Source organism: Pan paniscus, chromosome 1 (genome assembly GCF_029289425.2).
Source record: "Pan paniscus chromosome 1, NHGRI_mPanPan1-v2.0_pri, whole genome shotgun sequence".
NCBI classification, from domain to species: Eukaryota; Metazoa; Chordata; class Mammalia; order Primates; family Hominidae; genus Pan; species Pan paniscus.
The window spans coordinates 13,873,744-13,887,361 of NC_073249.2; the positions used below are offsets into that span (position 1 = coordinate 13,873,744).

General features: G+C 40.0%; 1 protein-coding gene across 6 annotated transcripts in view; it reads left to right on the forward strand.

The window, feature by feature from the left end:
- ARID4B (AT-rich interaction domain 4B) overlaps window positions 1–13,618 on the forward strand; it is a 162,549-nt gene that overhangs the window by 9,956 nt on the left and 138,975 nt on the right. Inside the window, exon 1 of one of the 6 annotated variants that reach the window (XM_055099822.2) lies at window positions 6,393–6,762. The exons of 3 other annotated variants lie outside the window; for them this stretch is intronic. In XM_055099822.2, the coding sequence (XP_054955797.1) occupies window positions 6,415–6,762 (348 nt within the window). In that variant the 5' untranslated portion in view covers window positions 6,393–6,414. Of the gene's footprint in view, window positions 1–6,392; window positions 6,763–13,618 lie in introns of those variants that run through there. 2 more of the 6 variants (XM_055099773.2, XM_055099675.2) reach the window with 2 other exon arrangements.

Genomic DNA, 13,618 nt, shown 5'->3' on the forward strand with positions numbered 1-13,618 from the left:
ACCTGGGAGGCAAAGGTTGCAGTGAGCTGAGATCGCGCCACTGCACTCCAGCCTAGGTGTCAGATCAAGACTCCGTCTCAAGAAAAAAAAAAAAAAAAAAGAAGTAGCAAGTGTTAATACTATGCTCTTTTTTATTGCTGAATAATAGTCCATCTTATGAAGATATGACATTTTGTCAGTCTACTTATTTGGAGGACATGTGGGTTATTTCTGCTTTTTTGCTTATTGTGAGTAATGCTGCTATGAGCATTTGTATGTAAGTTTCTGTGCGAACATGTATTTTTAATTCTCTTGGGTCCTGGGAGTGGACCTTTCAGTTCTTAGGGTACTAATATTACCTGTGTGATAACCTGGGGAGTGCTGAGTATTTAGCTTCATGTATTTTGTGTTGTGGCAAGTGGCCACCAAGGAGTTGGACATTTAAAAAATTAATTCAATATGTATTGAATACTTATTATGTATTGGTCTCTGTTCTAGTCAGTTGGAATATGTCAGGGAACAAAACAGGTAGAAATTCCTGGCTCTTTGGATCTCTCAGGAGTACAGGAAACTCTGGTATTCAAGGTTTCCGTAGAAAATAATGTGCTTTTAGAAATCATAATTTTCGTTCTAAAATTGGAGACAGCATTCAGGTTTGGGGAAGAAAAAAATGAGTTTATGGAAGTATATAAACAGTTTACTAGACAATAAAAAGCAGGTCTACTAAGGTCAGCATAGACAAACTATCTTCATGTTCACCTTACCATAGTGGCTGTTATTTTAAGCTGGTTAATAGAAACAAGGGACATAATGAGTCAAAAAGGGAAAAGTTTTAAAACAATACTTGGCTTACTCTGAGCATAGTTTCCCCTTTCCTTAATTAACGCTTGCTCATATATTACTCAGAAAGTCCAAGTGTAGGCTTCAGAGAGAGGAGCCATAGATAGCTTTCATCAGATTCTTGATGGAACCCACAATACAAATGTTAAGAAACACAGCTCTGTGGTATCATCTGTTGACTGATCTGCTGCTAATCTATTTAATAGGAAGAGTTGTTTCTATATCCTTCTACTTTTACCATTAAAGAAAAAGTAATCAACTAGTCACTGTTCATTTTATTTTCAAATTTATTTTTGCTTAAATCATTGCAGAATCAGAAAAAAGTTTTTATTATATTGTTTCTGAAATGTTAACATTTAGGTGAAATGCTTAATCAGGTTGAGTATCACTTACCTGAAATGCTTGGGACCAGAAATATTTGGGATTTTTTCAGATTTTGGAATATTTGCATTTATATGCTTAGTATTTGAACATCCCAAATCTGAAAATCCAAAATGTTCCAGTGAGCATTTCCCTTTGGTGTAACATGAACACTGAAAAAGTTTCAGTTTTTGTAGCATTTCTGATTTTTTGTGTTTTATGTATGTATATGTATATCTGTATCTTGTTTTTTTGTTTGGTTGTTTGAGACAGAATCTTGCTCTGTCACCCAGGCTGGAGTGCAATGGCGCGATCTCGGCTCACTGCAACATCCGGCTCCCGGATTCAAATGATTCTTCTCCCTCAGCCTCCCAAGTAGCTGGGATTACGGGCGCCTGCCACCACACCTGGCTAATTTTTGTATTTTTAGTACAGACGAGGTTTCACCATGTTGGCCAGGCTGGTCTCTCGAACTCCAGACCTCAGGTGATCCTCCTGCCTCAGCCTCCCAAAGTGCTGGAATTATAGGCATCAGCCACCGTGCCCAGCCTTATATTATATATATATTATTATTTTTTTGAGACGAAGTCTTGCTGTGTCGCCCAGGCTGGAGTGCAGTAGTGCGATCTTGGCTTACTGCAGCCTCTGGCTCCTGGGTTCAAGTGATTCTCCTGCCTCAGCTTCCAGAGTAGTTGGGATTACAGGCGTGTGCCACAACACCTGGCTAATTTTTTGTATTTTTAGTGGAGACGAGGCTTCACCATGTTGGCCAGGCTGGTCTCGAACTCCTGACCTCAAGTGATCCGCCCGCCTCAGCCTTCCAAAGTGCTGGAATTACAGGTGTGAGCCACTGCACCCCACTTATTTTTGAGTTAGGGATACTCAATGTGAATTGCTTGAAATGTTTACCTTGTTGAATTCCTAAGAAGAATTTGAATTTTTTAAATTTATAACTAGCCTTTGATCCATGGAAACATTTTATAAAATAATTTCCTGGAAATCTGGAATTGTAGTCTGTAGCAAATTGGGACTATTTATTAATTTAATTTAATTTAATTTATGAGATCAGAGTCTTGGTATGTTGCGTTGGCTGGTCTCGAACTCCTAGGCTTGAGTGATCCTTCTGCCTCAGCCTCTCTAGTGGCTGGAACTGTAAGTGCACGCCACCATGGCACATTGGATATTATTTATGAAACTATTTATTACAAATGTTAGTATATGCTTACTCTTACCTTTTGCATATTCAATTATTTACTCTAATCGGGTTATCTAAGGCAAGAATAGTATCTAACTGTGAATAACCAGATATGCTTAGCTTTAGGATACAGTTAGACGTAAGTATAGAATTCAACATCCCTGTAACTAATGTCTTTCCAGATTAATGTTAGTGTTGATAGTAAGGTGGTAGAACGGGCTAATTCTCTGGGCCATTATTACTGATTTATAAGGTAGAAAATAGGGTGTATCACTTTAAAGTTACAAATTTACATTAATGAGGAAGAAAATAGGGTATATCACTTTTAAGTTACAAATTTACCTGTCATCAATTAAGAGAATAATAATTAGGCAGTAGGTTTATACCATTAAAATGTGTGAGATTACTTACACTATATCTTGGACAGTGGGACAGATAATTTATTTTTTTGGAGACATAGCCTTGTTCTGCGGCCCAGGTTGGAGTGCGGTGGCGCAATCATAGCTCACTGCAGCCTCCAGTTCCTGGGCTCAAGTGATCTTCCTACCTCAGTCACCCAAGTAGCTGAGACTACAAATAATGCACACCACCATGCCTCGCTAAATTTTTTTGTATTTTTGGTAGAGACGGGGTCTCCCTATCTTGCCCAGGCTAGTCTTGAACTCTTGAGCTCAGGTGATCCTCCCACCTTGGCCTCCCAAAATGTTGGGATTACAGATGTGAGCCACCAAGCCTGGCCTGGACAATGGGACAGATACTTTATATGTAGACTTTTCTCATTTAAGCCATTTTTCTCTAGTTTATAGATAAATTTTTGGCAATGTGACTTAACTAGAATATCTGAAATCCTATATAAAAGTTCTGTTAATGCTATCTGCTAATTGATAACCTTTTGATTTCAGGGCATAATTGCTTATGAGAACATAGTCATTGATAACTTTAGTAAGTTTCATTGAACATCATATTTTAACAATGCACTTCAATAGCAAATGAAGATTATAAACTAAAACCTTTGAGCAAGTGGTATTTAAAGAAAGGATTTACTTTATATTGATAGCCAAAATAATGTATATACCGAAATATATATAAATATGTATTTATAAACATATTTTACTGATAGTAAAATGTTATATATATTAAGTTATATATCATTTAAGATAATTTATATGTAAATTAAATATAAACCAGATTTCTTTATTCCAGGAACCTTGCTGTTGTTTCTAACCTTTCTTTTCCTGCTACTTAGTGATGCAGAAGCTTTTCTTGGTAAATCTACTTGTCCCCTCTCTTAATTTACTGCTTGAATATGACTGTGAAAACTGTCTTTGTTTAAAGTGCCCAGTAAACATTGTAGCTTCATTATTAAGAGCATATGGCTTGGAAAGTCAGTGGTCTTATTTCCAGTCCTTTTTATGTCCTTTACTTGGCTGCTGAGGTTTGGGTAAAGTTACTGTTTTTGAAATGAAAGTAAACATCAGTTTCAATTTTTGTAAAATAAGAATAATAACAGCTACCTTGTAAAGTTGTGTAAATATGAAATGAAATACCATATTTAAAATGCTTTACACTGTGCTTGGCATAGTTCTGAGCAGTTAGTACGTGGCAGTTGTATTATTAGAGGAAGCCTGTGTTGTTTTTTTTTAAATAAGCTGATAGAGTGAGGATTCTTTTAATCAAGACTGTTTGGGATTGAATTGCCCCTCCTGCTTACCAGAGTGTAGGCAGTTTTTCTTAAACTTTCCAAGAAGACTGGTGTCCTCATCTAAAATACGAAATGCTTACAGTAATTGCCTCATGGGGTTGTTTGGGGTGACTAAATGTAGTAGGATTTACTACATAGTAAGTTCTCAATACATTGTAGCTATTATTATTAGTTCGGTAGAAAGAATGTGCAGATTCTTGTGAGTTTAAGTAGGCTTTCAGGGAGATAGATTGACTCTGGTCTTTTAAAAGTTAATTTTGAAGTTGCAGTTTTGTGATTAAGCCTTAAATCTGTTCTTCTTTCCTTCTGAAATCCTTAAAAACAGAATGTTTAGTAGAAGGTGATAACCAGATTTCTTTATTCCAAGAACTTTTTGCTCTCATGTCTAACCTTTATTTTCCTGGTACTTACTGATGCAGAAGCTTCTCTTAGTAAATATAATACATCTCCTCTCTCCTAATTTGCTCCCGTCTTTCCTTTTAAGGGAAAAGTAAATTTTACTTCCAAGCCTAGAGGATTATTTATGGATTAGGTGAACTACTGAAGATACTTATTTTCTGGATAAGCATCCATCTGTATAGCCTTGCTTATGTATGGCAAAAATTGTTTTCATTTCTTGATCAGAATACCGTTCTGATATGGTGTAGTCAGCCACCTGAAGCTGATCTAGCATGGGCAGCCTAGGCAGGTAGGGCGAATGACTGTAGGAGCCCTGCTAAACCCGAGTCTCTACTCCAGAGAGGAGTAAAAAAAGCTGAACAAGCCTGAACACAGAGGAGCCACTATTGCTGTCAAAGTTAAGTGAAGCAGCTTGGCTTATGTCTATTTCAGAATTTAAAAAAAAAAATTCAACTTAGGCATGCGCGGTGGGTCACGCCCGTAATCCTAGCACTTTGGGCGTTTGAGGCTGGCAGATTACTTGAGGTCAGGAGTTTGAGACCAGCCTGGCCAACATGGTGAAACCTTGTCCCTACTGAAAATATAAAAATTAGCCAGGCATGGTGGTATGCCTGTTTGGGAGGCTGATGCAGGAGAATCTCTTGAACCCGGGAAGTGGAAATTGCAGTAAGCTGAGATCGCACCACTGCACTGCAGCCTAGGTGATAGAATGAGACTGCATCTCAAAAATTCAACTTTTCACATTTTCAGTTTTATCTTGATAAGGATACCTCATCAAAGAACCCATTTCTTTTCTTTTCTTTTTTTTTTCTTGAGGCAGAATCTTGCTGTGCATCCCAGGCTGGAGTGCAGTGGTGCAATCTTGGCTCAGTGCAACCTCCGCCTCCTAGGTTCAAACGATTCTTGTGCCTCAGCCTCCTGAGTAGCTAGGACTACAGGCATGCGCCACCATGCTCGGCTAATTTTTTGTATTTTAGTAGAGATGGGGTTTTGTAATGTTACCTAGGGTGGTCTCAAACTCCCGAGCTCAGGTGATCGCCTGCCTTGGCTTCTCAAAGTGCTAGGATTACAGGTGGGAGCCACCACGCCCAGCCCCATTTCTGTTTTTTTAATCTGAATATTCTTTGCTAAAGTGTTGTTGTTTTTTTAAAGGCAAGCCAGAGAGCTTTTGGCATTTAGTAAGTCACCTATTCGTGCTTTGCTCTAACTTGGAGAAATATTTTTCTAAACTAGTTCTTCTAGCAAAATTAAAGAAATTTTTATTATGAAAGCAATAAAGATTTTCTGTAAACATTAAAAATTACATAGTAGTATTCAGTGGACAGTAGAAGTCTTATTTCCTGGTAACTTGATTCAACAGTTTTTGGGTGTATTCTTCCACACCTTTTTCTTTGCACATATGAATCAAACATGAGTATTTATTTTGTTATGTTTGACTGTATTGAAATGGGCTTATGCTATGCATATTGTTCGTAATTTTCTTTTCTTTTCTTTTCTTTGAGATGGACTGTCGCTCTGTCACCAGACTAGAGTGCGGTGGCATGATCTTGGCTAACTGCAACCTCTGCCTCCCGGGTTCAAGCAATTCTCCTGCCTCAGCCTCCTGAGTAGCTGGAACTACAGGTGCGCGCCACCACGCCCAGCTAATTTTTGTATTTTTAGTAGACAGGGTTTCACCATGTTGGCCAGGCTGGTCTTGATCTCTTGAGCTCGTGATTTGCCTGCCTCGGCCTCCCAAAGTGCTGGGATTACAGGCGTGAGCCACCATGCCTGGCCCATAATTTTCTTTTACATTCTTCTATATCAGTACATATTACACAAGTCTGTGTCATTCTTCTTGATGGCTTTAGTAAGATTTTATTTGCATTCAACGTGTTATTTTTTCTACAACCAAATAATTTATATAGGGCACCGGTATGTTTCTTTAAGTTTTGCAGGTATGCAGCAGTGTTTAGTATTCAGTAGGTACTGTTTTTGTTTGTTTGTTTGTTTGTTTTGTTTTTTGTTTTTGAGACAGGGTCTTGCTCTGTTGCCCAGGCTGGAGTGCAGTGGCACAGTCTTGGCTCACTGCAACCTCTGCCTCCCGGGTTCAAGAGATTCTCATGTTTCTGCCTCCCAACTAGCTGGGACTACAGTCCCGTGCCATCACACCCAGCTAATTTTTGTATTTTTATTAGAGACAGGGTTTTGCCACGTTGGCCAGGCTGGTCTCAAACTCCTGACCTCAAGTGATCTGCTTGCCTCGACCTCCCAAAGTACAGGTGTGAGCCACTGTGCCTGGCCTTCAGTAAGTATTGTTAACTTATTTGGATGCCTAGTACTAGTAGGTGGCAAATAGTCCCAGTACCTATTATATATACAAAGCTTCTTATAGTCGTATGAATTATTATTATTATTATTATTATTATTATTATTGTTTTGAGACAGGGTCTTGCTCTGTCACCCAGGCTGGAGTGCACAGTACAATCACGGCTCACTGTAGCCTTGACCTTCTGGGCTCAAGTGATCCTCCCACCTCAGCCTCTCGAGTAGTTGGGACTACAGGTGTGGGTCACCATAGGTTGATTTTTTATATTTTCTAGAGATGGGGTCTCACTATGTTGCCTAGGCTGGTCTTGAACTCTTGCCCTGTGAATTATTGCAGCCACCAACTGTTAAATATCATTACATGACATTGTTACTAAAAGGTAATCTATGAGGATTAGTGAGGGAGCATCCCTGTGCTATATGGCTGGTTCTAAAAAAGCTTATGCTGTTCTTTGGGATCCCTGTTAGCATTGATTAGACAGGTTAATTTTGGGGGCCGGATGCGGTGGCTTATACCTGTAATCCCAGCAGTTTGGTAGGCTGATATGGGTGGATTACTTGAACCCAGGAGTTTGAGACCAGCATGGACAATGTGGCAAAACCCTGCTTCTACAAAAAAGTTTTAAAATAGCCAGGAGTGGTGGCCTGTGACTGTATTTCCAGCTACTTAGGAAGTTGAGGCTGGGAGGATTGCTTGAACCCGGGATGTCAAGTCTGCAGTGGAGCTGTGATTGCAGCCACTGTACTCCAGCCTAGGTGACAGAGCAAGACCCTGTTTTAAAAACAAAATCAAAAACACGTTAATTTTGGAATGGATCTCTATAGGAAGTGTCCCCAGCATATGCTCAAAGTCAGAATATATAGTTTATAAGGAATTCTTTAACCGTACAGTTATATGGCACATTACGTTTTTAAAGTCCCATAATCATTAGTTATATCTAATAACATCCCTTTGAGGCAGGTCAGCAACATTTTTCCCTTTTTATGGTCGAAGAAGCAGGTGTAAAGATGTTGAGTGATTTGCCCATGGGCACACATTAAACTGATCACAGAGCCTGTTCTTTTGTTAGTAAACTGAACCATGCTGCCTCTCTACTAGTTATTATAAATAAATAATAAAGTTGTTGCCATTTAGTGACTTTTTGATGGCTTTATTGAATAGTAAGTGTAGTTTACAAACCTTTTGCCTACTTACTTTGTTGAAAAAAGTTTTAAATTTAGAATTTACTTGTATCATGGTATGAAACATTTTTATGTAAATTTCCCTGTTTCTTAAAAATTAGAAAAAATCAGGCCGGGAGCGGTGGCTCACGCCTGTAATCCCAGCACTTTGGGAGGCCAAGGTGGGCGAATCACTTGAAGTCAGGAGTTCATGACCAGCCTGGCCAACACAGCGAAACTCTGTCTCTACTAAAAATACGAAAATTAGCTGTGCATGGTAGCATGTGCTTCTGGTCCCAGCTACTCAGGAGCTGAGACAGGAGAAGTGCCTGAAGCTGGGAGGTGGAGGTTGCAGTGAGCTGAGATCAGGTCACTGCACTCTAGCCTGGGCGACAGAGCAAGATGCAAGACTCTGTCCCCCTCCAAAAAAAAAAAAAAATTAGAAGAAATCATATGAAAAAACATAAAAATGAACGACAGTGGACTTAGTTCTTCTGGGAGAACTTTGCTAGCTTGAAAATTAGTGTCAAGCTGGACAGGTGGCTTGTGCCTTTAATTCCAGCTACTTGGGAGGCTGAGACAGGAGGAGCTTGAGCCCAGGAGCTCAAGGCTGCAGTGAGCCTTGATCGCACCACTAGATTCCAGCCTGGGCGACAGAGCGAGACTCTATCTCTAAAAGAAAGGAAAATTAGTATTATAAATTAGAAAATTAGAGGCTTTGTACAAAGCTTTGAAGAGTTAATATTTTAAAGTAGGAGAAAAATGAATCCTCTGGTTATATTGCCACAAGTAATTTTGCGTTGAAACACTGTGGCCCATATAGCCTGAAGAGACTTTGAAAGGTCGTTTGAGCCTTTGAGTTCAGAACCTATCTCTTCTGCCAAGTGATGACACAGAATATGATCTAGCTCAGAAAAGTTTTACAATCTGGGTGGTTTGTCTCTCTTTTTCTCTCTCTCTTTTTCTTTGGCTGAAGAATCTTTAGAACAGTCAACCTTCTCTTAAATTGCAAGTTTCCTTTGGCCATTTGAAACATTTTCTGTTTTTCTTTTCTTTTTTTGTAAAGAGACAGGGCCTAGCTCTGTCACTTAGACTGGAATTTAGCGGTGTGATCATAATTCACTGTAGCCGTGAACTCCTGGATTCAAGGGATCTTCCCATCTCAGTCTCTTGAGTAGCTGGGAATACAGGCATGCGCCACCACATTCAGCTAAGTTTTTAATTTTTTTGTAGTGCTGTGACCTCACTGTGTTTCCCAGGTTGGTCTTGAACTCCCGGCCTCAAGTGACCTTCCCTTGTTGGCCTCCCAAAGCACTGGGATTACAGACATCAGCCACTGCACCCAGCCAGACATTTTCTATTTACTTGTATGGACTTAATTCTGTCTATCCCATTCCCCCTTCCCCCATTATAATTTTTTTTCTCTGTAATTTGTAGGTACAAGTTCTTTCTCTCACAGTTGAAAAGCTTTCCAATTGTAGTCTTTCTGCATTGATGGAGGTAGTGAAGGGGAGGTTCAGGTAATTTACAACTATTGTAAACAGTTTTTATTTGGCATGGTACAGTGTTTAATGCCTGTAATCCCAGCACTTTGGGAGGCTGAGGTGGGGAAAATTGCAAGTTTACTTTGAGTTTGAGACTAGCCTGGCCAACATCGCGAAACCCTGTCTCTACCAAAAATACAAAAAAATTAGCCGGGTGTGGTGGTGCACACCTGAAATCCCAGCTGTTCTGGAAGCTGAGGCGTGAGAATCGCTTGAATCCGGGAGGTGAAAGTTGTAGTGAGCTGAGGTCACACCACTGCACTCCAGCCTGGGCAACAGAGGGAGAGACTCTGTCTTAAAAAAAGAGATTTTATTTAAGGGATCATACAGAGCCCTAAAATTATATATTCACATTTGGAATGTTAAGCAGATGCTTTGACATGATATATTATAAATCTGTAATAATAAATAATAGTTAATCCTCATATACTTTAGTAAGCACAGTCCAATTTTTTTTTTTTTTTTTTGAGATGGAGTCTCACTCTGTTGCCCAGGCTGGAGTGCAGTGGTATGATCTCGGCTCACTGCAGCCTCTGCCTTCCATGTTCAAGTGATTCTCCTGGCTCAGCCTCCCGAGTAACTGGGACTACAGGTGTGTGCCACCACGCCTGGCTAATTTTTTGTATTTTTAGTAGAGACGGGGTTTCACTGTCTTAGCCAGGATGGTCTCGATCTTCTGACCTTGTGATCTGCCTGTCTTAGCCTCCCAAAGTGAGCCACCGTGCCCAGCCAGCACAATCCTATTTTTTAGTAGGCATGTAATTTCTAAATTTGTCTTTATTGCTAAAGTAACATCCCATTTATCTCAAACTAACTGTCATCAGTCTTGTCTTGTTCTGAAATAGCATTAAAATATTTATCACACCAGCCTCTTTCCTGGTCATCATGTTCTTTATGCTGTAATTATTATTGTTTTTGTTATTATCATATGATAATTTTGCCACTGCTTATTCAGTGCTTAATATATGTCAGTCTTTTCTTACATTATATGTAGTTTTTTCTTATTTGAAGACAGAGTTTCTTGCTCTGTTGCCTGGGCAGGAATATAGTAGCGTGATCATGGCTGACTGTAACCTTGACCTCTTGGGCCCAGGTGATCCTCCCACCTTAGCCTCCTGAGTAGCTGGGAGTACAGGTGTCCACCACCATGCCTGGCTAATTTTTAACTTTTTTCATAGAGACAGGGTCTCACTATGTTGCCTAGGCTGATCTTGAACTCCCCGGTTCAAGTGATCCCCCTGCCTCTGCCTCCCAAAGTGCTGGGATTATAGGCGTGAGTCCCCGTGCCTGGCCCATTTAAAATTTTAATTCTCAAAATACCCTGAGAGGTACATATATATATTCTTATTTTACAGATGAAAAACTCAAGGCCGAGAGAGATTATGTAATTTACCTAACTAAGGTCATGCCACTAGTAAGTGGCATAGTGAGGATTTAAACCTAAACTACTTCAAACCAGAGCTCCTACTAATATTAATGCTGTTTCTGCCTCTTTAATATATATCTTTACTTGGATATCTAGTTTTCTTAGTACACAGAACATTTAGAAGTGCCAAATACTGTGTGAGTTGTTAGTTGTAAGTGTATGTGTGTTTTTATGTGTGTATCGAGAGGGAGGAGTTTTGAACAAATCCGGAAGTCAGAGGTCTGATGTGGGTCTCACTGGGCATTTATTCTGCAGGCTCTAGGGGAGAATTGGTTTCCTTGCCTCTTTTCCAGCTTCTAGAGGCTGTATTTCCTCCTTTGCCTCTGGTCTCTCCTATTTTCAAAGCCAGCAGCCTGGTGTCTTCAAATCTGTCTCTGACGCTATCTCTCCTGCCTCCCTCTTTCACTTATAAGTATCCTTGTGTTTATATTAAATAGGGCTCACCCAGATAATACAAGCTAATCTCCCCCTTTCAAGGTCAACTAATTAGCAACTCTGATTCCATGTCAGCTTTAAATTTCCCCTTGAGAGATAACATTTTCACATGTTTTGGAGATTCGGATGTGGTCATTTTGGGGGGAGGGGGAGTGCATTCTGCCTACCAGAGTTTCCTTAGTGTGGCAAAATGATTTAGCCTCTTAGGCCTCGCTATAAAATGAGATTAGTATTTACTATTTACCACAAAGGAATTTTATGAAGATGGAAATTACGTACTAATACAGACAGGCCATGCATAGAATACACTTAATTAGCAGATGCTTTCTGCTTGATCTTATCTGCTAGGTATATGCTTGTGGTGATGGGTAGTCTCCAAGGTAACCACTGGGTTTGATAAACTCCAATTTGAGTGCCTGACTCTTCTAAAGGCAGATGTTTGTTTTAGAATTCAGCCTTTCCAGACCTTTGCATGATGAGGATAGTGATGATTTATAGCACAATGGTGGAAAAACAGATGAGTGCCCCTTAACTCTTAATTTGTTTTATGATTTGAATCTGTCTTAATCTCTAAGATACAGTTCACTTTTTAAGTAGGCAGCTTTTCTGTTTAACATGATTTTCCAAAGGATTGCTATAGAAGATAATGAAAAGAGACCTTGAGTAATTGCACTTTTAAATCACACAAGATTGTTTTGTATGTGCTCAGATGGTATTTTTTGAAGTTAATGTTGTCATTTCTTTTCTTTTTTTTTATTTTCAGGACAGGGTCTTCCTCTGTTGCCCAGGCTGGAGTGCTGTGGTGTGATCTTGGCTCACTGCAGCCTCCACCTCCTGGGCTCAAGTGATCCACCCACCTCAGCCTCCCAAGTAGCTGAGACTACAGGTGTATGCCACCACGCCTGGCGAGTTTTTTGTAGAGGCAGGGTTTCACCATGTTGCCACGCTGGTCTCAAACTCCTGGACTCAAGATATCTGTCCACCGCAGCCTTCCAAAGTGCTGTGATAATAGTCGTGAGCCACCGTGCCTGGCCTAGGCAATTTACTTCTTTGAGTTTTATTTTCAGTATATGAGAAATGTGGCTAATAACATTTACTTCATTGCTTGCTTTGTTATTAAATATGATGATGCATGTAAAATACTTATGTTTGGTTTATATGTGCCAAAAAAATAATACCCGTAATATATTGTAGAGTCAGGGATGAACCACTTTACTAAATGTCTCCAAATAACCAATTTCTAATAATTTAGAATATGTAGTATAGCTAGTGTGCATTGCATTATGATAAAAGAGTGCTTATTACCTGTGCACCTAATTTTTGGAAGTCAGATTCATATAGCTTTGGTTAATCTTTGTTCTTTTTACATTTTATTATATTTTAGACAGGGTCTCGCTGTGTTCTGCAGGCTGCAGTGCAATGGCATGATCATAGCTCACTGCAGCCTTGAACCCCTGGGCTCAAGTGATCCTCCCACTTTAGTGTCCCAAGTATTAAATAGCTGGCATTACAGACATGTGCCACCATGCCTGGCTGTTTCTCGTTTTTTTTAGAGATGGGATCTCACTATGTTGCCAAGGCTGGTCTCGAACTTCTGGCCTCAAATGATCCTCTTGCCTTGGCCTCCCAAAGTGCTGGATTACAGAAGTGAGCTACTGTGTCCAGCCTAATCTTCGTTCTTGGAGTCAAGTTGTGTAGGCTTTGTTTTTTGCTTTGCTTTTTTTTTTTTCCCCCACCCCTAGTTTTTAATTTAAAAAAGGACTGGCTTTTAGAACCACTGGAAAATATTTGTTTTGGGGGCAGTGTCTTTAGATAACATAAAATTCAGGAATACAGATTTTGGGTGGAAGATAGTACAGCCTCATTGGTTAAGAATATAAACTCTCTGGCCGGTGTGGTGGCTCACGCCTGTAATCCTAGCACTCTGGGAGGCCGAGGCAGGTGGATCACGAGGTCAGGAGATTGAGACCATCGTGGCTAACACGGTGAAACCCTGTCTCTACTAAAAATACAAAAAATTAGCCGGGTGTGGTGGCGGGCGCCTGTAGTCCCAGCTAGTCGAGAGGCTGAGGCAGGAGAATGGCGTGAACCTGGGAGGCAGAGCTTGCATTGAGCCGATCGCGCCACTGCACTCCAGCCTAGGCGACAGAGCGAGACTCCGTCTCAAAAAAAAAAAAAAGAAAAAAAGAAGAATATAAACTCTCAAACTGAATTCTAATCCTGGCACTATTACTTACTGCCTTGTGATGTTAGGCAAATAATGTAACCTT